The sequence below is a fragment of the Sphaeramia orbicularis genome, chromosome 16 (assembly GCF_902148855.1).
Source record: "Sphaeramia orbicularis chromosome 16, fSphaOr1.1, whole genome shotgun sequence".
Taxonomy (NCBI): domain Eukaryota; kingdom Metazoa; phylum Chordata; class Actinopteri; order Kurtiformes; family Apogonidae; genus Sphaeramia; species Sphaeramia orbicularis.
In genome coordinates this window covers 24,385,681-24,407,946 of record NC_043972.1, presented here as the reverse complement: position 1 = coordinate 24,407,946, position 22,266 = coordinate 24,385,681, and the positions used below count along the sequence as shown (strand labels likewise).

The following is a 22,266-nucleotide window of genomic DNA, read 5'->3' as shown; positions in this document are numbered from 1 at the left end:
ATTTAGCTGGAAGCTATTTTCCATCCATTTACACTGTTTAGGTGATGGGCTGTCTTTATTTTCTTTTTGTGTCAACTTTAAATACTCATATAATAGGAAAATACATAGTGACTGACAGATAATATGACTAAAGAACGGAAACGGAGGCAGCGTAGGCGATTATTGGTCTAACGCAGAAGCCAGCAGAGGTTGATCAGCCTGTTTGGAATCTTTATAGTGTTTTAAAAATACTGAGCAGTAAAAAAGTAAACTTTGCTTTACGTCTCAAAGTTTAAGCCTAATGAACAGTAATCTCACTTTTTGAGATCTAAACAACGCCTTAGTGTATTTGCTTTCATTGTCGCTGCAACAAACTAAGAATTTCAACCACTGGTGTTCAGCTAATTGACAGCCAAAAAATATGTTAGCCCGAAAAGAAAAACAAATACAGACTTCTAAAATACAGCAATTTTCACTTTATAGAATTTTAATAATGCCCTCATGAAAATAACTGTAATACAGCCTCCTTCAGTGAAATAGCTATGATTCAGCGGTAGACGATTGATTTGAATCTCTTTTGCCTCTTCTGTCGGCAGGCTTTTGTGGAGAACAATCCAGCAATCCGGTGGTGTCCTGAGGCGGGATGTGAAAGGGCTGTGCGACTGAACACCCAGGGTCCTGGAAGCTCAACCTCAGACCCTCTAAGTTTTCCCCTCCTTAGAGCCCCTGCTGTAGATTGTGGCAAGGGTCACCTCTTCTGCTGGTCAGTATTCATCACCACATCAAAAAGTGTCCTTGAATAATGCATCTATGAAAAATAACAGGTTATAAATTATCATTATTGATGGGGATTCAGCGTCCAGACAAACACAGTAACTAAGAAAGGCGAGGCTTTTTCAAGGAGCCAGCTGAAATTTAATAGCTACTCCAGCATTGTTTCATTGCTCTGTTGGGAACCATCTCTCCAAAAAGCACCACTCCATTGATCACGTCTAACGATAGAGTAACTAGATGGAACACGCTCTTTTGTAAAAGGTTTGTAACAGCCCATCTGGTGTTGCCAGCAGCACAAATCTCAGACTATGAGGAAAACGATTTCCTCATCTGATGAGCCACAGCTAAAGTGTTTAGTGACAACAGTAAACACATTGTCTGGACACTCCGCAGGTGCTGTAACAGCTTGAAATATGGTTTGAAAACATGATTCATTCGTAGTGTTAATACCACATAACGAAATCATCCAAAACTTCTCAGTGGTTTTTAGTAAAAGGCTACCAAAAAGCCAGCTGCGCCCAAACTCATCAACATCAGTGTTTAATCCACAGGCTGGCAGGATCTCCTAGACTTTGGCTGGACAGTCCACACAGATCTCACCTAATTTTTACATCTCTTAAATGGAGGAAAGTTGTCCTCCTAGCAATTTACTGTTGTCATTCAGTGGCTATTCAAAGCGCAGCTGTGATCTGATCTGTTACTGCACCTATGACCATGAGCACAGGAGGAAAGGGGGTACAGCCCTGGTCTAACAGCCAGTATGTGTTGAACCATGGAGCTGATATTTGGAAGGTAGCGTTTTTCCAAAGAGCTGATGTGCATCGAAGCAGGGAAAATAATACCATTTCCCATCCTGTAATATAGACACACAGCAAATCGCCACTGTTGTGCAGGTCCATGTGTTGCACTTCACTCAGGTCTAGATTTTACATTCACCTTGACATCAGGGAGAACCTGAATGAAGGTCAAGTTTTATCTGTTGATGCTGATTAATGGTTATCGTAGCATCCCTTATGGTCCTGGGTGATTGGTGTGTTAATGATACATCTTAACTTTGCATAGAGTGAACAGGCTGACTGTTTATCTTGCATGGTTCATTTAATTTTATATACCTCTTTATATGTACTCCAGGGAGTGTCAAGGCGAGGCCCATGAGCCCTGTGATTGTGAGACCTGGAAGTCATGGCTACAGAAAGTTACTGAGATGAGACCTGAAGAACGTAAGTGTACAAACTATAGATTTAAGATATACACTCCTGATCCAAATGTTAAGACCAGAAAACAAAATTGCATGAATTTACATTTTGCACTATTGGATCTTAAGAAGGTTCTAAGTAGAGTTTCAGAATGCAAAAAGAAGAAATGGGAGTGAGACAAAAAAAAAAAAAAAAAAGAAGTAAACAATTTATTGAAAACAACAATTAAACTGAAATAGGCTTTTCATCTGCCTATCAAAAGTTTAAGACCACAGCCTTTAAAAGCCAAAATCTGTGCAAAAATGTGTCATTTTCTGTCAGGTATTCACACTGTCATGACCTTCTGATGGCAAAGGCAGAAAAGCTCTCTCTTTTTAAACATGGTCAGATTCTTGAGCTGCATAAGCAAGGCCTCTCGCTAGACGACATCGCTGCTGAGGTTGGATGCTGAAAGACAGTCATTTTGAATTTCTTAAAAGATCCTGAGGGTTATGGAACAAAAAAGTCAAATGGTAGACCCAGAAAAATTTCACCAGCACATTTTTGCACAGATTTTGGCGTTTAAAGGCTGTGGTCTTAAACTTTTGATGGGCTGATGAACAGTCGTTTTCAATAAATTCCTGGTCTTAAAATTTCGATGAGGAGTGTAAGTGTGTATCAGACCTGGCAGACACACACCATCAGCATGATAGTGAGTTCACATTTTTTACACAAATTTGTCAAATAGGTGAGTAATGGTTACACATTGACATTGTTCTTTTATCTAACTTTGTTTTTTACTGGTGGCATTGGATTAATAAAGCTGCTGTTAGATTGTCCTAACAAAGGTAAATTTATTGGCCTTTTCCCACTTACTCATCCATATTTTTTTGGACCCTGTCAAGTGATTGATTTGGAACTAAATTGCCTGGAACTCAACCACAGTAATTACAAACAGTTTAGCTCTAAGCCAATTAAAATGCACCATGTTGATAATAAATAATGAATTTAAACGAACAGCCCACTCATTGAAAATATGGAATGTTTAGAGGCAGTAATTGCGCTTTGGGCACTCTAATAGATGATTTAAGATGGCCCAGGTCTCTCCAAAGTGCCCCTTATTTGATGTGGCAGTCAAATGATAAAAGCAATTATTTTGTTTTGGAAAAATCTTCCCCTTCGATTTCCCCAGTTCCTGTTTTATCTTGGCATTTCAAACAGCACATTGGAGGTGCTTTGATAATAGCCAATTATTCCGTTTATGTGTGTGTGCGGGTGGGTGCATGAGCATCATGGGAGATGTTAGCAAAATACAATATATAAGCAATACACATTAGTCAGGCAGGACAATTTCCCACTCAGCGCAGCGGCCTGTTTAGATGCAGTGGTAGTAGTCATTCTCGTTCTGTCTCACTATGCCTTTATTTGTTCTGTTTCCCTGCCCCCTCCTGTTGAAGTGGCTGGTGTGAGTGAAGCTTATGAGGATGCAGCCAACTGCCTGTGGTTGCTCACTAACTCCAAATCCTGTGCCAATTGCAAGTCCCCGATACAGAAAAATGAGGGCTGCAACCACATGCAGTGCGCCAAGGTAAGTTAGGAGGTTTCACCAACTCATACTGCTAATGCAAAATGTATTTGTCTGGGAGAACAACAACAACAAGTGCTATAGTGCTATAGATCTGTAGTGGATACAGTCTGTTGTGTTGCATTTAAATTCACAAAGAGTGAAAGTTTGACTCAGAAAACCTTTTTTTTTTTTTTTTTTTTTTTTTACCCAAACTCTGGAGGTTGGTTCCTAGTCATTTTAGCTCACGGCACAGGAATTTTAAGGAGAGTGTGTTCAAGTCCATGTGAAGCAGAAGTAGGTGTCTTGTATTCAGACCACACAAAAATGTAAACCCACGTCTAGTCACGGAGCTGGTGGAACATCTCACAAGTGTCACAAACCAACATGAACTGAAAATAGGATGGTCCGTTTAGCAGCTTTACTGGACTTACACAGCCATACATGTTTAAGGATGCTGACTGATCTATCTGTGAGTCAATAACACTCGTAGTCCACAACTTTTCCCTCCAGTTTACGCATGTGGACAGTATATATTATTGACCAGAATAACATAGCTGAGGGCTGCCCTGATAGAGGAGATACCACACAGGGGCAGTCTGTTCCATAGCAGTCCAGGTTTGATCACGTCTGTGTATTGCACATAGCAGATCTGATAACCTGATAAAGTGTTTGATGGATTAAGGATTAGGGTGGCAGAATGCGAGCAGTTAGGTGAAATTCCCTGGCATTTGTGTACATGCTTTTACTGTTAAACAATTTGCCTCTAGCATTACTTGAAATCATGTCTCCATTCCAACTGCAAAAATAGTAAGAACGTCTCTCATGCAGACCTAACGTGGCTCTCCCGGGATGATTTATATGATTGACAGACTCTAATAAGAGGACAGTATGTCCAAGTCTGTTCACATTATTCTTAGTGTGTATTAACTATTAAATTGAAAAGACATTTTTGTAGGTCACACTTTACACACAAAATATACTACTTATGAAGTCAAAGCTAAACCTTGAACCAGCAGCCTCTGAAAGATCCAACCAGAGAGCTGCGGCTTCAAGAGACAAATGAACCCAATTCAGTGAGATAATCTGGGTAGAAATGTTAACGGCAACAAATCAGCAATGAGTTCTTAAACCAACAGGTTTTGTGAGCTTATTACAGTGGCACAAAGTGGTCTTACTTTGATTCCACTTGGAGAAAATTGATTTCAGAGCTGAGAACTTGATTGAGTGGTGAGGTGGTGCTGGTCATGGTAACACGCAGTAACAGTGGCCTAGTGAATGTAATGTGGAATGGTGTCAGTATTTGTTGCTGTTGGATGGCTGACGTTAGATGCTTTTTTTTAAAAATCTGTTTATTTACTGCTGGCTGTAAATCAAATTACCCTTCAGGGATAATGAAGATACTTTGAACCCTGAACTTGGCAAAGCAAAAAGACAACATTGACAGAACATAATAGATCCATGAGATGGAGCAGAGCTTACAGGGCCAAGCAGAGGGAAAACTCAATTACAGTTATAACAGAGACTGTCTGTTTCTGTGCTTGTGGAAAATTCTTAATACCTCAATAGTAAAATGTAATAATTAAACAGTGTCACTATTAATGTCAAGTTAACCCACGATTCAATGCAAGAGAACAACATAGCAATGTTACTTTATAACTTTATGTCCATTTGAGGCTGAAACATGTATAATCTTAGTATAACATCATTTTCATATACACTGCAGACTCATGATTATTGATTTACTGCATTGATGCAGAATTCCACATTGCAGTGCATCTCAAAATCCAGACATTTCCACACCTTTTAACAAAAAGATTATAAGACACAATGATATTTTGACTAAATATCAAAATCACCATCTTTGAGTTTTTTACTTAAAGGAGAAAACTTGATAATATCATTGTACAGATGTATGTAGCAATAAAATATGAGCACTGATGCAGTGTGTGGAGACATAGTGTTAATTCTGTGGCTTTTGGTAGTTGAAGGTGCGTTCTGGTACGTTCCCCCTGCTGTTGAGAGTTTGGAATATCAATTCTCCACAAAACCCTGTTGAACATCCTCTCTAGTTTAAAGTATTCTATGTATGCAGTTATCCCCATCTGGTCTATTTCCTCTGGTTACCTTGGTATTCCTGTTATGGGCTTAAACTTTAGAGTATCTTTCAACACTCCAGATAAATCTCATTTATTTAGTATGAAGCCGTTCATCTTCACTCATTGCTCATTATTTTCCAGTGGCAGTTTTATTTCATAGTAGTTGGTCTTTTTGTAATTAACGTCTTAGATGTTAATAATTCAGTAGTTGTAATTGCAATCAATAATCTCTCGTTCTGGTGAAGGTAACAGCAGCGATGCTGTAATGTGAAATTGAAGTTGTTTCTCATGACATTTAAACAGCTGTCGCTTATTCTCCTGTTATGCCCATAAACAGCTGGGGAGTCTGCAAGTCACTTAGTAAAGAGGTTAGCGTAAAACAAAGGCTAGAGTCTTCATGAAATGATTAAGGGAGAGAGTGACACAGCGGTGATCGAAACAGGAAAAATGGCTCTTCAGGCAGTCGTGGAGGAACAGAGTGTGAGACTAATAATCACACAGAGTCATGTTGCATGACTGTGTCTCTTACTACACCGTCTCTGGAGGGCAGGCCACGAAATGAGCACTGGACAGTCATGCTGCGTTTGTCTCTGTGATGGCCCTGTGGCTGTCTCTATCGTCTGTCTGGAGGCTGACTAGAGATGGAGATTAGTTTGGGAGGAGCTTTCACGAGCTGAAAGGCCACTGAGGGCTCAGTCTCTTGACTTGTTATTACCTGGTAAGAAATGGCTTTACCCCAGTTGCTTGGAAACACAGGATTCAGTGTTGCCAAGGAACATTTCTTTGTCTTTTCGCAGCCATTTCTTTCCCTCTAGCATGGTCACACTTTCTTACACTAAGCCTGTCCATATAAAATGCTGTCTTTTTGCTCGTCTGTCCCTCCATTCATCCCACTCCCACACACTGTCATTTTGTATTGATTTTTACTGAAGTGTCATGTAAGCATTGTGTTTCCAAGACAACAGAGGTCTCACCCTTTAAGGTTTTGTGTTTCTACTAACTTGTCACCCGCAGAGGTGCTTTTGGCCTGACGAGAGAAATCACTTACACCCAAATAGGCTGTGGACTGGAGAGGCTGTTGTGTTCTGTTGTTCTACAATACCCAGTGGTTGCTCATCCTGTATGTATGAGTGCCTTCTAGTGGCAGCTACTACAAGCAATTCACTACTATATATATATATCTATCTATATATATATATATATATATATATATCTATATATCTATATATATATACATATATATATATATACATATATATGTGTGTGTGTGTGTATATATATATATGTCATGAGAATTTATTTGCCACAAGAAAATGTACATAATAGAAAATGTTTTTATTCTATGTGTCCTCCTTCTTTCTCAATAACTGCCTTCACACGCTTCCTGAAACTTGCGCAAGTGTTCCTCAAATATTCGAGTGACAACTTCTCCCATTCTTCTTTAATAGTATCTTCCAGACTTTCTCCTAATAGTTTTGCTCATAGTCATTCTCTTCTTTCCATTATAAACAGTCTTTATGGACACTCCAACTATTTTTGAAATCTCCTTTGGTGTGACGAGTGCATTCAGCGAATCACACACTCTTTGACGTTTGCTTTCCTGATTACTCATATGGGCAAAAGTTTCTGAAAAGGTATGGATAATAGTGTTAGGTATGATTATGACATCAATATATGTTTGGTTTCAAAACAATTGACGTAGTGCCTGCTGAGAAAAAACAACTAAATGTTCATTGTAAATTTTGCTTCCCCACCCTGTATAAGTGGAAAGGGCAAGATTTTTACATGTGTTCCCTTAATCACTACGTTGTGTGTTTTCTCTGGTGGCAATCAGAAAAGGTTTTTCCTAAATGTTTTGTCATTTCCCAAAATATATCTGACTTGACTGTGCTGGACCAGTTCTAACATGTGATAATTCAGTTTATGAAATGACATTTGATCAGTTAAATACATCAGGATCTAAAAGTTGTGTTCTATTCCTCTAGTGTAAGTATGACTTCTGCTGGATCTGCCTGGAGGAGTGGAAAAAGCATAGCTCATCAACTGGAGGCTACTATCGCTGCACCCGATATGAAGTTATCCAGCAGGTGGAGGAGCAGTCAAAGGAGATGACTGAAGAGGTAACTATAACCCGATAAGTGTTTCTAAAAAAATATGTCGGTTAAATTAAAAAAAAAAAAAGATGAAACATTATATAACATAGCCATGACACAGATATATATCCTTTATACACTCTAATCTCTTTCAGATTGTGACAATATTCAGTTGAAAATGTGTTTTGCTCTGTACCAAATGTAGAGGCATGTACCACATATATGACAGGTGTAGACCTCATATATTTTTGGATAAATTTCTATGGACACCAACTCTTTCCTATTTGTATTCATAAATTACATCAGTGTACACATTATACAAGCACATAAACAAGTGGAAACATTAACCATTATAACAAAAATGCAGAACCTAAACCTAATTCCAACCCTCCATTTTAAAAATGTATTTATTTGTTTAACCATTATTTAACCAGGTTGGTCCCATTGCGATGGGAAATATCTTCATTAAGGGAAACCTGCCTAACTTATGAGTAACGGAAAATTTAAGCTTGACAAAAATAGTGATTTGATTTATATTGTGATACATATCGATATTGTCCGATATGAAAAAAGTTATCATGATATGATTTTGTTCCATATCGCCCAGCCCTAGTTTACAATAATGAAAGCATTTGCAGACACAGAAACAAAACTCATACAATCAAGTGAAACATTTACAGACCAACAGCTTTTATTCCAGAGATTTCACTCTCTTAACAGTGAACGTAAATAAGAAAGAAGTCTCCCCAAAATGGCTTTGTAAATTAAAATCTACCAAGTGACTGAAGCTACGAGCAGATTACAATGACCAGTTTACTTTACTGTAGAGACAAAACACCCTTTGAAGGTCCATCTCAGAAAGTATCCACGTTGTATGTCGGGTCCTTATATATACACACACACACACACACACACACACAAACAAGCTGTCCAGACTCCTGACCATGCACTTTCACAGCATCTTGAACCTTCCTGCAGAGAGGTGAATAACGCCTCTTGTACTTCCTACGCTAACATTCCTCACAATCACAAGTTCTGATTTCACCTGTGGTGCTGCTCAGATACTTTGCTCTTTAACCACAGCGTCAGGCTTTTTCCTGCAAAGGGGAACAGCGTACACTGGGTTGTATTTACTGTGACTAACATCTGTCTCATCACGGTTTGCAGGCAGAGAAGAAACACAAGAGCTTTCAGGAACTTGACCGTTTCATGCACTACTACACACGCTTCAAGAACCATGAACACAGCTACCAGGTAAACAGATTATCCTGCTTCAAGTTATTCCAGCTTTGCATAGTTTTGAGTCAGACATTTGATATATCCTGTACAATCAGTCTGTTGTTATCTAGTATAAAACATAATATCTGAGGTGGACATGCTATCTAATGCCATATACTATAAAATCATATTTGGGACTATTTCATTTCCAATATAGATAAAGAAATAAAAGGAACTGTTTTATTTCTGACTGCTGCTATTCTCCCCATTGTTTGGTTTGGCAGTCTTTTCAAGGCATTTTTATCCAACAATAAAACATAAAAGCTTCTGTCTTCCTGCGTTAGCTGGAGCAGCGCCTGTTAAAAACAGCCAAAGAGAAGATGGAGCAACTCAGCCGAGCTCTGAGTGGAAGTGAGTGTGCAGTCTTACATAACAACGTCAATCTTTATTACACATTTGGACACATCTTAATCTAGTCCTCTGATGTTGCGCTTTATGAAACAGACAAGAGAGAGAAGCGCGCAAAGGTGTTTTAGTTATGTATTATTAACAGTAGGTCTAATTATCATTCAGTGGGCATGCCTTCCAAAAAGCTGTTCTCTGTGAATTTTATGAGCTTTTAAGATTAAATTAGCACATGTAATTGCAACAAAATTTTGTCCCGATCTGCATCAGTCGGTTTAAATGTCAGCGCTGTTGATTCTGATTTAAATAACTTAATATGACTAAAAAAAAGAGTTTTGGAGATGTTGAAAATTTCGACATCCTACCTCTTGACTACAGTTATTCCAGAAAAACGATTCTTATTTTACCATTAATCTTGCCATTATTGTAACTTAAGTAACTAAACTCCAAATTACATGATGTAAAACTTAAACACTGAGTCCTTTTAGCTTAAAATGCTTGAGTAAACGTCTGAGTAGGCGTTGGAGAAGCCACAGAGGAAGACTGACGGCATGAGTGATGATCCCATGCCAGCGGAGATGAGGTGGAAATAGAATAAAAAAAGAGATGAGCTGCTCTGTTTGTAAACTAACAGCAGAAAAAAAGGCATGCGAGTTATGCTCTTTTATGTTATATTTATGTCCCCTGCTGCAATATATCACCAATGTATAATTATACTAATAGTGATAATGATGATGATAATGCTAATAATATGGTGTGACAACGTTATTAATGTAATGAAAATCGCTGCGGAAAAACAATAGGATAAAAAAGGAAAAACAACTCTGATGCTGAAGACTTGAGTTAGCATTCAGAATGTTTGCAGCATTCTGACATCTTCCCTAACATGACCTCTTGGGAGTCTACATTATTGTCATTGTTTGTTCACCTGGAGCTCTATAATTCAGCTTGTGTGACGAACAGAAACAGAAAAGAATGAGACGCCCGGAGAAAACTGAGTGAATCTGAAGGGTGACCTGGTAAATTCTGGAAATATGACACATTGGTTTCTCGGTGTCAGCTTACGTTTGTACTTCAGCGTGAACCAGGTTAGCGCCGGTTTTAGCTCCCACTAGTTTTTAAGCAAGAACATTCATGTCTTGTGAAAACTGGGGGATGTATTTACACGACTAATACGGGCTTGATGTTTTATCCGGACGTGACATAAGACAACTCTACTTTATGTTACTGATGTCACATGCCGACACTTTTTTTAAAATTAGTTTTACAGTATCTAATCTGTATAATTATATTAGGGTTTAAATTGCAGACATTAGTTCGCAGTCTTGGTCACACCAAAATCAGCCATTTTAGACCGTTGTGTATTTGGACACAGAATAAACATGATTTTTCAGCTTTTTCTGTTCCAGAAATGACAAATACATATAGGATGCTACACTGTCCTGACAGATGTTTGCTTTCCCTGAGTAATATCTTAGTTTCTTTTGTTTAATCAGAAATATAGATTACTCTGTACCATCGGATCAGTTTGAGCATGACTCTCACCTACTATAATAAGTTCTCTTGGGAGTTTCTCAAGAGAGATTTCAAGTTGCAAGAACAACAAAGCCCAGCACAATCCTCAGCTTTCCTTTGCTGTCAAACTGGACACTACAGAAATATCTACAGTAGATGTAGTACAATGCAGCAACAGACATTCGCTGTGCTTTGTTTCAGGACTACGCTTCTGCCTTCTCATCACATTGTACTGATTGGTTCAGAACTGTGCGTATCATCCTGTGTAAAAGGGATTTATTTTTTAGAAACTGAAGTGGATGTTAATTTCTACATCTCTTTTTGTCTCCCAGGAGAAGGAGGCCCACCTGACACTACTTTCATTGAAGATGCGGTCCTAGAACTACTAAAGACTCGTCGCATTCTGAAGTGCTCTTATCCTTATGGGTTCTTTCTGGAGCCCAAAAGCACAAAGAAAGAGATCTACGAGCTTATGCAGGTTTGAGTCGTACTTATTAACAAAAAAAGACCACTGTTCACTCCAGCAACAGTCTTACAGTCATTAGAGATGTGAGACTAAAGCTTTCCACTTCATGATTTGAATAGATGGATGTGTTTCTTTTTTCTTCTACAAGTGGGCTTCGGCCCCTGAAGTAGTCCACTTGTACTGCGGCACTTCAATTTTTAAATACTCGACTTTATATTATACACTATCACTCGCTGCCTGACTGAGTTTTTCTTTCTTGTGTTTTCAGACGGACTTGGAGATGGTGACCGAGGACCTTGCGCAGAAAGTGAACCGGCCTTACTTGCGGACTCCGCGCCACAAGATCATCCGCGCAGCGTGTTTAGTGCAGCAGAAAAGGCAGGAGTTCTTGGCCTCCGTAGCCAGAGGAGTGGCCCCCAATGACTCTCCAGAGGCCCCCAGGCGCAGGTAGCACACAAACCTGCAAGTTAACAAAATGTCAAACCAGGTTCCACAGTGAAATATAAGAATAACACGTTGTATTTTTTGCAGTGAGTGATGTTATTGTACTTTTTCTGCCTCTTGCTGATTTGCAGTTTTGCCGGCGGCACATGGGACTGGGAGTATTTAGGATTTGCATCACCTGAGGTAAAGTTTTAAAGCTCGTTGACTGAAATATTGACTGTTAATCTGCCCTAAAACAAGCAACTATCATGACCTAACACATCAGAGGTTAATTTTCATCCCGACATCTTAAGTTTGTGGTAAAACACACAGTTAAGAAAACGTTAAAATCAAATGATTCAGGTGTACTCTTTTGGTGTTTGTAGAAAGAAAATATTACATTTGCCTCTTGCTCACAATAACTTCATTTATTAAAATGCACAAATCAAATAATCTCTTAAGAATTGAGCAGTAAATGATTTGGGACCCAGTAACAAAAAGCAAACAGGAGCCAAACAGGAGCCCATTGTTACATCAACATAGGGCTGGGCGATAAATGATAAAGTTATATATTGCAGTGTAACTTTTACTCAATAGAAGTATGAGACATGCTCGATACAAGTTTGATAGAATTCATTCGTCCGTGTTTTGACCGACACAAGAACAGCCAGTCATAATTAAGTAGTGGTGCACCGAACCAATCACACTAGAGCTACGTCAAGTTAGGTTTGACGCTCACAGCACAGACGTAAGAGCAGCCGCAGCACACATGCTAATGTTTGGGCTGCAATGGGAGATAATGAGTGTTCCCTCAGGAGAAAAATTGACCAAGAACTCAGGCGACGGGAATACTGAAAGTAGGGTACGGCATAGAAGCCGGGAGTCAGACGTTCAAAGCATGTTCATTTTCATTTTCAGTTTACACCAGTTATGGCAGTTACGGAATGCACCCCCACGTATATACCCCCGGTATTGTTTCGTAAAGATGGTCTGTTTTGTTTGTGTTCTCTTTTAAAATTTGAAAGCTTTTGCCTGCTGATCAGACTTTTAGTTTAGCTTTAGATATATGGACCTGTTTTATTGATCTGAAACAGTTGTATAATGTTCTTCACCATACCTGTCAAGTCTCGGGTTTTGGCTGGGAAACTACCGTAGTTTACCCCCCTTTCCCGCTGTCCTCCCTTACTAATATTATCCCATAAATCTCCCGTATTATAACAAAATAATAATAATAATGAAACGCATTCTTCTGTCTCTCTTAGCTGAGCTCTGTCACTAGCCTTGCGAGAACTGCCATCTGCAGTAACCTAGGTGTTAGTTTAGTAGTGCCGACAGCGGGAAAACAAAAAACATATGTGAAAGATGGATGGATGTGATGGAGAAGGGACTCTGGCAAAAAAACTAAGAAATCTTGTAAATATCTGGAAAAATGGGACAGCATGTTTTCGTTTCTAAAGAGGAGTGTGATGGGGCACAATCACGCGCTCTGCAAGGTGTGTTGCAGTGATTTTAGTATATCACACGGGGGAAGAAACGATATTAGCATGAAAAATCTGCCAAGCACACACGAAGGCTGGAGGCACAGAAACATGCCCAGACGATGTCAGCATTTGTGACTAGAAACACCACCGAAGCAGACCAGGTCACAAATGCCACATGAGTGAACATGGCACATTAGAAGAAAATGTGTACTGGAAATAAAATGAAAATTTCTAACTTAAAAACATTCCATTTGAAATGAATGTATGTAAAGTAATTAAATATGTAAAGTAAATAAATATATGTGCCTCAATGCCCCTCTGTGTTTTCATGTAGGCTGTATCACAAAATAGAAATGTTAAGAGCATTTTAGTGTCAACAAAGGTAAGCCTATCATATTCTGATCACCTAATTGTCATTTGTAAATTTGGTTGACAAGGTGGTATTTTGGATTTCTTGTACATCTGTGTTAAAATGTAAAGGACACTGAAGCTTGGTTGGGGCGATGGGACAGCTCGTGGTGGGCGGCGAAAAATTTCCCTTATTTTCAAACCCAAAACTTGACAGGTATGTCTTCAGCACATCTGTCATGTTCAACCTCTGACAGAAAATAAGTCATCATTAAATCAAAAATAACCTTCTGATGTCTTCACAACTAACTTATGAGTAACAGAAAATTTAAGCTTGACAAAAATAGTGATTAGATTTATGTTGTGATACATATCGATATTGTCTGAGATGACAAAAATTATCGTAATATGATTTTTTTCCATATCGCCTAGCCCTACATCAACACTTCACTTATGGCTTTTGGCTGTAAACCATCAAACCATCGATGTTTGGGAGACAGGCCTCAGCATCTGTTTTGGTGAAAAAGAAGTGCTTGATTTGCTGAAGTAATGCAGGCACATGTTCATATCATACTCAATCAGGTTTAATTAGCCAGGGCAAAAACTGTGATTACGATACAATTAAATAAAACAGCCTCAACCATATAATTTTTTTTTTTTTTTAAACTTCAAGCGTGCATTTATGATTTTTTATGATAAATTTAATGTCGCCGGTTTGACATTGGTTTCGGCATTTTCTATTACAGTGAAATAACACACCATGATGACCCAAAGATCATCATGTTATTTAGCAAACCGGAGTCTGCCAGATGGTTCAGTGTTCCCTGTGCACCCAGTTGGAATGATTAAAAGCACAGTACCTTGGCAAACACGTTGCTCAGGTTACTCCTGATCATTGCACATTAGCAGAAGGCCTTTGTGGTTAACACTTTGAGTCATAAAACTGCCGACCACATAATGGTTTGATTACTGACCTGCATCCTTTTTCGGTGCAACACAATAAATACGGACAAATGTGTGTTTCTTTGGCTGTTTTGTAATTTCCTTGTGACACTCCTTCTAGAATAACAGCAGCTAGATACCAACCTGCCGATAATAAAGCACAAGAGAGGAAACACTTGTAATTAGATCACCGCGATATTGTAAGAATTTTAAAAGAAAACCTGGAACAATATCAGAGCGGTGGAAGAAATACATCTTGTGGGACGACTTAATGGGGGGAAAAAAAAAGCTAAAAACAGCTTCAGATGCAGGGACATTGTGTATGTGCCACGACATAATTGACACGACATCAGGTTAAAGGTGTCTGAACACTCAGTCGGAGCGCTGAGTCGCTGTTGGCTCTGTGACAAACCTCTTGTTCTGCTCCATAAGAAATGAACTCCAGTCCACTGTTGGCCTGAATTGGAACAAACTAGTTATCTGTCTCTTTTTCTCACTGTCACATCCACTGGACCTTAATGTGTATCTATTTGTTTACTGTACTGTGTAAGGCTCTTATTGATTCTAAAGAGAAAGGTGGTGCACAAAGCTACACATTCACTTAAGTGTACAAGCTACAACAACAGATTTAATTAAGCTTGGCCTGAACTGAACTACAAAGATGTTGCTCATCAAGAAAAGAATAAATTAACGACACGAACCCGGGTGAAATCCTCCTCTTACCTCCGTCACCTTTCTCCTGCACAGTTTCAACCACAAACATGCCTGTCAACGACCTCTTCTTGTCAACACATTAGTTTGTGATCAGACTACAGAGAAGTTGAGGGATAATGTCACCAGATGTCAAACACCGAACCGTGCTAAAAATACTTTTTTTTATTTCTTCGTCCCTAATTAAGAGCCTGTATCTCAGCTGCAGTAGTTAATGGGAACACTATAGTAATAATCAAAGCCTGACGACACTGCCTCCGAGGCACAGCTACAGATGGTCCGCTCTGTGGTTCTTATAGCGCCTGCAGATCCCATCCTAACGGCCTATTTTTAGAACGGTGGAAACATGAAAGACGGAGTTACGGTGACAGACTTACGATTATATGAACGTATTAGATGTTTAAATAGAAGCTGCAGGTCATTGTTTGTAGATCTACCTCAATCAAAAACAGGATCTGTAACTTTCTCTGCCATCACTGACCAGTGTACGCGCTGATGAATATGACACTGTCACAACACCAAAGATATGATGGATACAGCAGAAGTTTAACTTGAGTGCAGAGCTTCATCGTCTTCCATCTATGTCTAAAACAGGTGCGAACGCAACTTTATTATGTATCATTTTTCGTCAAACGGCTGCAGCGTGTCATTAATTTCCCGCCGCCGTCCTATCAGTAAATCACAATAATTGGATCTCTGTCTCTTCGTACATACCTGACTGTTAATCAGCATCATCAAAATACCAATCAGACTGACTTAGATGTCAATAGATAGCCTATAATTAGAAACAGGAGCATATGCATACACACATACTATGCTAATTTATTTATTTATTTTGTCAATTTAATTTAGGCACGCTCTGTGAAACAAAATCTGTTTTAATTACTTCTCTATCATTTTAACTCTCCTAACTGACAATCTGCCAGAAATCTCAAGTTAAGAGTCGGCGGGTTCATTATAATATTGACAGTTAAGATGCACAGTCACTCACTCTTTTAATTTTGTTCTTTTTTATTTATTTATTTATTTTTTGAATGAAGGAATATGCTGAGTTCCAGTATAGACGGAGACACCGGCAGCGGAGGCGAGGTGATATGTCCAGTCTCCGTAGCAACACACCAGACCAGGATGACCAAAGCGACGGCACTTTAGGTACTGAAGCAAGAATAAAAAAAACCACACTATTCACCATCAGTACTTTGACTTATTTTTTTACACATTTATATTCCCTGTGAACTACTACTGTACATTATTAACATCAAAATTTCATTCATTCATTTATTTGTTTTGAGCAGAAAAAAAACAAAACATTATTTGTGTACAAGGAACTAATATCAGAGCAAATACATTAATAAATAAAGGTGATCAAGACAATATAGCAATTGCCATATACGCTGGTAATAACAAAATAAATTGAATATGTACTGCTCAAAAAGGAGTGGGAAGAAGAAAACTTATTAAATCCCACCCCATCTCACATTTATACAATATTACACATTACTTTTACTTCCTTAAAGATCTAGTTACATCAGTTTAGAGTCCTAATAATTTAAATAACCAACAGTAAACAGATTAGGAAAACTGATGTATATTACACATAGTAGCTATTTAACCCTTTCTTGCATAGTGGTCACAACAGTGGACAGCTATTCTATAATGTAATTTAAACTGAACTACTATAACAGTACCTGCATAATATCTGCATGAGTGAATATAAAGGCTAGGAAATAAAATGTTACTAATTTTTAACCCATAAAGACCCAGCGCTTCTTTGATGACAGTTCCCAAATGAATTTTTCTCTCTATTTAACCTTTCTTAAGTGTTTTATCATCATTTATTATTATATTATCCTCTGTATTTAGCGTTTTTTCACTGTCAAGTTGGTATTTTATTATATTTAATCTGTTGATCATGTTGCTGTTTATTAAAACTCAGAGTAAATTCAAAGGTTATTAAATCAGAAACAGGGAAAACAGAAAAAAAGCGACTTTTTCAGCAAATCTATCATTAATTAAGTGTCTCCATCCACTCTCATTGATCCAACCTCATGGGTTTTACTGGTGAAAAAATGTTGTAGAAGATGACGGTGTTTCCACGGTAACTACGGAGCCTCTGAATGTCCAAATGGGTCATATCTGATGACCGTGAAAAGATGAAGAACTGTATTTGACACAAATTATTTACATTTTCATGGAGTTAAAAAATGTCCAGCTGAGTGGACATTTTTTAACTCCATGAAAAATAGATTCATAAAAAAAAATTTAATTGCATTGTTTTTTTCATGCCTAAAGAGGAATAAAAACACTCCAGGAAAAAATATTGACTAAGATTCTCATAATTCATGCATGAAAGAGTTAATTTATAGTCTGCGTAACTTATAATACAATATATTTCAACAATTATCACATACTAACAATAATGGAAGTGACACATACCAACATGGTAAACAACAAGCACATACCAACAAAGGTAAGAAAGAGGATGGAATAGCCCATCAATTAACAAGAAGCCCTGCCCCCCCTGTACTGGGACCTGACCATCCATTTGTAAAGTGCTTTAAAATTGTGGATATTTTGGCACAGTTTTATAATGTGAACCTACAGTTTCCACTTCTGTGCTTTCCATAGTGACAGTAGAGAAATATGCCACTATTTCTAAATATTGATAATACAGAAAATAAAACACTACACTTTATTTACTAATGATGCTGCCAGGTTTGTGATTGCTCTTTAAATAATATATTGAAGTATCCACTCTTACATTTTAATACCTCAGTTTCACCAGAAGCCAGCTTAAAGTAACAGACCAAAGTTCAGCACAGCCAACCAATCATTTTAATCCATCGCAGTGCTGCTTTGTATTTGGCAGTGCGGTGTGAACGACGGCCAATGTTAGCGGTTGCGAAGCCAGCGAATGGGCTCAGTCGTGCCAAGAAGGATTAATTGATTTCAGATGAAGATAGCGAATTAGAAGATTTCTAGGGAAAATGCTGAAGGCACATAGTTATTACTACATAGTGTTTACTAAAATGATGATGATTTTCCTAAATGCGGTAATTAGCAGGGGGTAAATTAGTAAAGATTCAGTTTAATGGCTGTATTACGACTCTGTGTTTTTGTCCTTTTCTGTTCTGCAGATGACACACAGGATCTTGGAGGTGGACGTAGACAAGCTCCCCTGATGGTGAGTACACCGTTAACATTTTCATCTCAACCCAAGGTTCTGAACCTTTGCGCGTAATGCCAAAACAGATTAGCTTGTTTTTTTTTCTTAATGCTTTCCTTTTACAGTCAGTTTCTCAGTAATATTGTACTAAAGTTTTCAGTTTTGCATGACCATTTTAAAAAGCCCAATGCACTCTGTGTCTTTTTCTGCACAGTATTAAATAACACAAAAGAAAGAAGAACGAATCCAAAGGTTCAATTCAGTGGAAAATTGGGCCTTAGAAACCAATTGTAAGGCTGATTAAAATTTCAACTATAAAATTGAATTACAGCAGAAACCTTGAATAAAGAGCGAGATCCCTTCTATCAGTGTCTGTTAACATGACCAGTGTGACACTTTTATCACTTTTCAGTCTTGTAATAGTTGCAGAGTTCCTCCATCTCATGCAGAAATACTGACTTTAACAAGATGATAAACTTTGACTGTTCATTAAAAAGAACTCACAAAACCAACAATTATTGTTATTATTCTCACTTTTGCTCTCAAGCAAAAACTAACACTAGCAAATCTCAATTTGATCCATAAAATAACTGTAACACTGCTGTGTGTGTCCTCTAGCGCCTGATAAGTAATTAAATAGAAAGACAAATAAGCTTAGAAATGAGAAACCTTCAGCAGTAACCTATGAAAAGTATGTAAATTGACGTAATTATTTCTTCTATTTAAATATACACTATAACTTGATGTACTTTTCTCGTAAATGTCACCAAAGCACATTATATTTTGTTATTCAATTGTTTAAAAAAAAACCTGCATCATAAACCATCCTTAAAGTGATTTTAATATGCAAATCAGCCATTTAAATGTGGCATAAAAACTACCCATGTTCTGTGACTACTCCAGTCATTATCCAGTCATTGAAGTTATCATGATTCTAGTCTGATCTGATCTGATTTGATAAGAAATCAGATTAACACACCAGGACTTCTCCCTAATACTCCATCGTCTTTGTGCATATATATGTGTTAATCTGATTTATTTTGCTCTATTACATCTGCAAATGTGTAAAAACAATTAAAATCATAGAAAATGGAAGTGATGTGATCAAATGTGAGCAGTAGACAGTAACAGGATGTTTGAGTCGACTGGACTTGAAACGTCTAAACTAGGGATGTAACGACTATCGGTATAACGATAAACCATGGTAAAATTCCTGATGGTTAGTATTATCGTTTAAATTATAGTTATCATGATAACCGTGTTTGATTACCACACTTTGGTCGGTCTGTCTGTCTGTCTGTCTGTCTATCTCTAAAAAAGAATCTTAAACAACTCAAACTTGATACGGAAAATGGTCAGTGTCCACAAGGTTCCATCTTTAATGCACATTTGTGTGTTTGATGTTTGCATGTTAATATTTGAATGTTTCTGCAACATAAAAAAATATTATGCTGTTATTTTCTTTCTTTCTTTCTTTCTTTCTTTCCCAAAATACAACGTGGGTAAATTATTTCAGTGTGTGTATAAGTACTTTTTGAACATTTTGAGCACAATTTCAACAATACCGCGATAATAATGATAACCGTAATAATTTTGGTCACAATAACTGTGATATGAAATTTTCATATCATTACATTCCTAATCTAAACTGGGGTTTTTCTGAAGTGCATGTGAATGCGTCTGATTATTATACTTACCTGATTACTCCAGTTATCAGATTTTTTGGGGCCATGTAAACGGGTTCACTGACTGTGTTTTTTTTTCTGTCAGGGTCTTGGCTCTTTGGATGACGACGACCCTAACATCCTCCTGGCCATTCAGCTGTCCCTTCAGGAGTCTGGGATGGCAGGGGGCGGGTCCATCCACGAGGTCCAAGCCAATGAAGCGTCACTGGGTGCGATCGGCACCTCCCTGCCGTCTCGTCTTGAACAGAGCGCCCCGGGTGTGGACGCCCTCCCCAGAGCCTCGCTGAGCAGCTCCGAGCTGCTGGAGCTGGGGGAAAGTTTGGCTAGACTCGGCACCCACTACTCTGCTCCCATGGGTGCCCCCACCTCTGCACAGCATTCTGACAGTCACCACAGGACCTACAGGGCATCCGTACCCATACCGGTGAATCCAGGTGGAAGCAACTCCTCCACAGGCCTCTTCTCCTCCTCCAGCGACACCATAGACTCGATGACGTGCGGCAGCCACAACCCGTCCTCATCCTCCGCGTTGGCGGCGAACGCTAACCTGCTGGGCAACATCATGGCCTGGTTCCATGACATGAATCCTCAAGGCATCACCCTGGTCCCGCCGACTTCCTCCGACACCGACTCCAACCTGGCCGCACTCCACGCAGATGAGGACGGATGCCTGCAGGACGAGGACGACGCATCCGGCGTGGTCGTCCTCCCTGAAAACAAGAAACCTCAGGAAGTGGCGGGAGACATGGCGTTCTGCTCTCAGAGACTCGGCGACACGGAGGAGAAGGAGTGTGCGCCGGTCGCCGAGAGGCCGACCCAGTTGGACCTGGTGGGGCTGGACGCCGTGCCGCTGCCTTACATGGCCACGCTCGACCCAAGCGGAGAACGCGCCGATCGGGGAGCGTTGAAGGTATGCCACGTCGACACTCCACGGTGTGACTCTATGTCGGACCAGCTGCCCAGCACCAGCTCTTCTGAGTGGGAGGAACAAGTGCACTTGGTATGATCTGACGGGCACAAAGAGGACGGAGCGATATCAGAAGGCCAAAAAAACCACTATAGATAGCAAAATCAGTCGCAGAGTATGTGTAGTATCTCATCAGAACGAATGTAACCAGCATGAAGGACACATCAGTTTGCACCTGGTTGAAAAGAAGAAGGTGGGATTCCTTCATTTACTGTAACGTCAGCTCTACAACAACCAACTGTATGAGAAGAAAACAGGAACTGAAGAAAACATTAACCATTTTCGAGGATAGGTTTCCTTAAATAGATTCTGTGCTGATAGAAAAATTACTAAGATGCTTTTTTTTTTCCAGAAATCCGATACAGACACATAGGCTTAGAGACTTTAGCAGAGTGCAGGTGTGTGTGTGTGTTGGTTTTTTTTTTTCCACTGGAGCAGAACCTACTGTATGTGTTCAGATCAGGTCAGCTGTACATAAAGATCAGATGAATAATTAGTTTGAAGACTGACTCTGTAGGTTACAGGCTGAGACACAGATGTCACTCCTGTCCACCTCTGCCTACTTTATAGGTGCCAAACACTGACTAGCAAAAGCACAGTTTGCAGTCACCAAGTGGATTCTTCAAAGCAAATTGTGCCTGCTTATTACAATCTCAACAACTCAGCTGAACTGAAATGTGAAAGTCTCGAGCCATATTTTTTATTATTTGAGATTTCGGCTGGGTGATATTCTCAGATGTCACTAAAAAAAAAAAAAAAAGAAAAAAAAAGCTGTAGTGTGCTGTAGTGTAAATCTGTAGTTAAGACCAAAATGGTTGTGTTCTTTATGACGTGAAACATTTCACAAGAAGTTTGATTAATTTATTCCAATGAAAAGTACGCGGTTTCCTCAAAGCATTTCTGAAACGGTCCTCGACAATTGTTATTCATCTCACACTTTTAATGAGAAATAACTCCTGAGCTTGAGAAACAACTTTCACTGACAAGCCCACTGCGGCTGCTCATATCATTTAGTTCACACCTTTGTAACAGTAGACTCCAGATTCCATTGTAGCGCATCTTCAATTAATGTTGGAGTAAAGCAGCTGAACGTAGGGAGCCGGGACTGACAGAGCAGCCGTGGTTTTCAACTGCAGACGGACACAGTGACAGAGATAATCACACAATCACATCCAGACTTCAACGAATTAATGAATAAAACCAGTCACTGTAACTTAGCACTGGGTGGTTTTCAGCTGTTCTATAAGAAAAGCCT

At 39.0% G+C, this 22,266-nt stretch overlaps 1 protein-coding gene across 2 annotated transcripts in view; it reads left to right on the top strand.

The window, feature by feature from the left end:
• Nucleotides 1-21,880, top strand: part of ankib1b (ankyrin repeat and IBR domain containing 1b) — a 42,740-nt gene extending 20,860 nt beyond the window's left edge. For both annotated transcript variants that reach the window (XM_030158589.1, XM_030158590.1), the window contains exons 9-20: nucleotides 576-742; nucleotides 1,885-1,973; nucleotides 3,386-3,516; nucleotides 7,577-7,711; nucleotides 8,852-8,938; nucleotides 9,247-9,313; nucleotides 11,155-11,300; nucleotides 11,557-11,735; nucleotides 11,864-11,915; nucleotides 16,234-16,345; nucleotides 18,331-18,377; nucleotides 20,130-21,880. In XM_030158589.1, coding sequence (XP_030014449.1) covers nucleotides 576-742; nucleotides 1,885-1,973; nucleotides 3,386-3,516; nucleotides 7,577-7,711; nucleotides 8,852-8,938; nucleotides 9,247-9,313; nucleotides 11,155-11,300; nucleotides 11,557-11,735; nucleotides 11,864-11,915; nucleotides 16,234-16,345; nucleotides 18,331-18,377; nucleotides 20,130-21,050 — 2,133 coding nt within the window. In that variant the 3' untranslated portion in view covers nucleotides 21,051-21,880. The remainder of the gene's footprint in view (nucleotides 1-575; nucleotides 743-1,884; nucleotides 1,974-3,385; nucleotides 3,517-7,576; nucleotides 7,712-8,851; nucleotides 8,939-9,246; nucleotides 9,314-11,154; nucleotides 11,301-11,556; nucleotides 11,736-11,863; nucleotides 11,916-16,233; nucleotides 16,346-18,330; nucleotides 18,378-20,129) is intronic.
• Nucleotides 21,881-22,266: the final 386 nt, after the last annotated feature.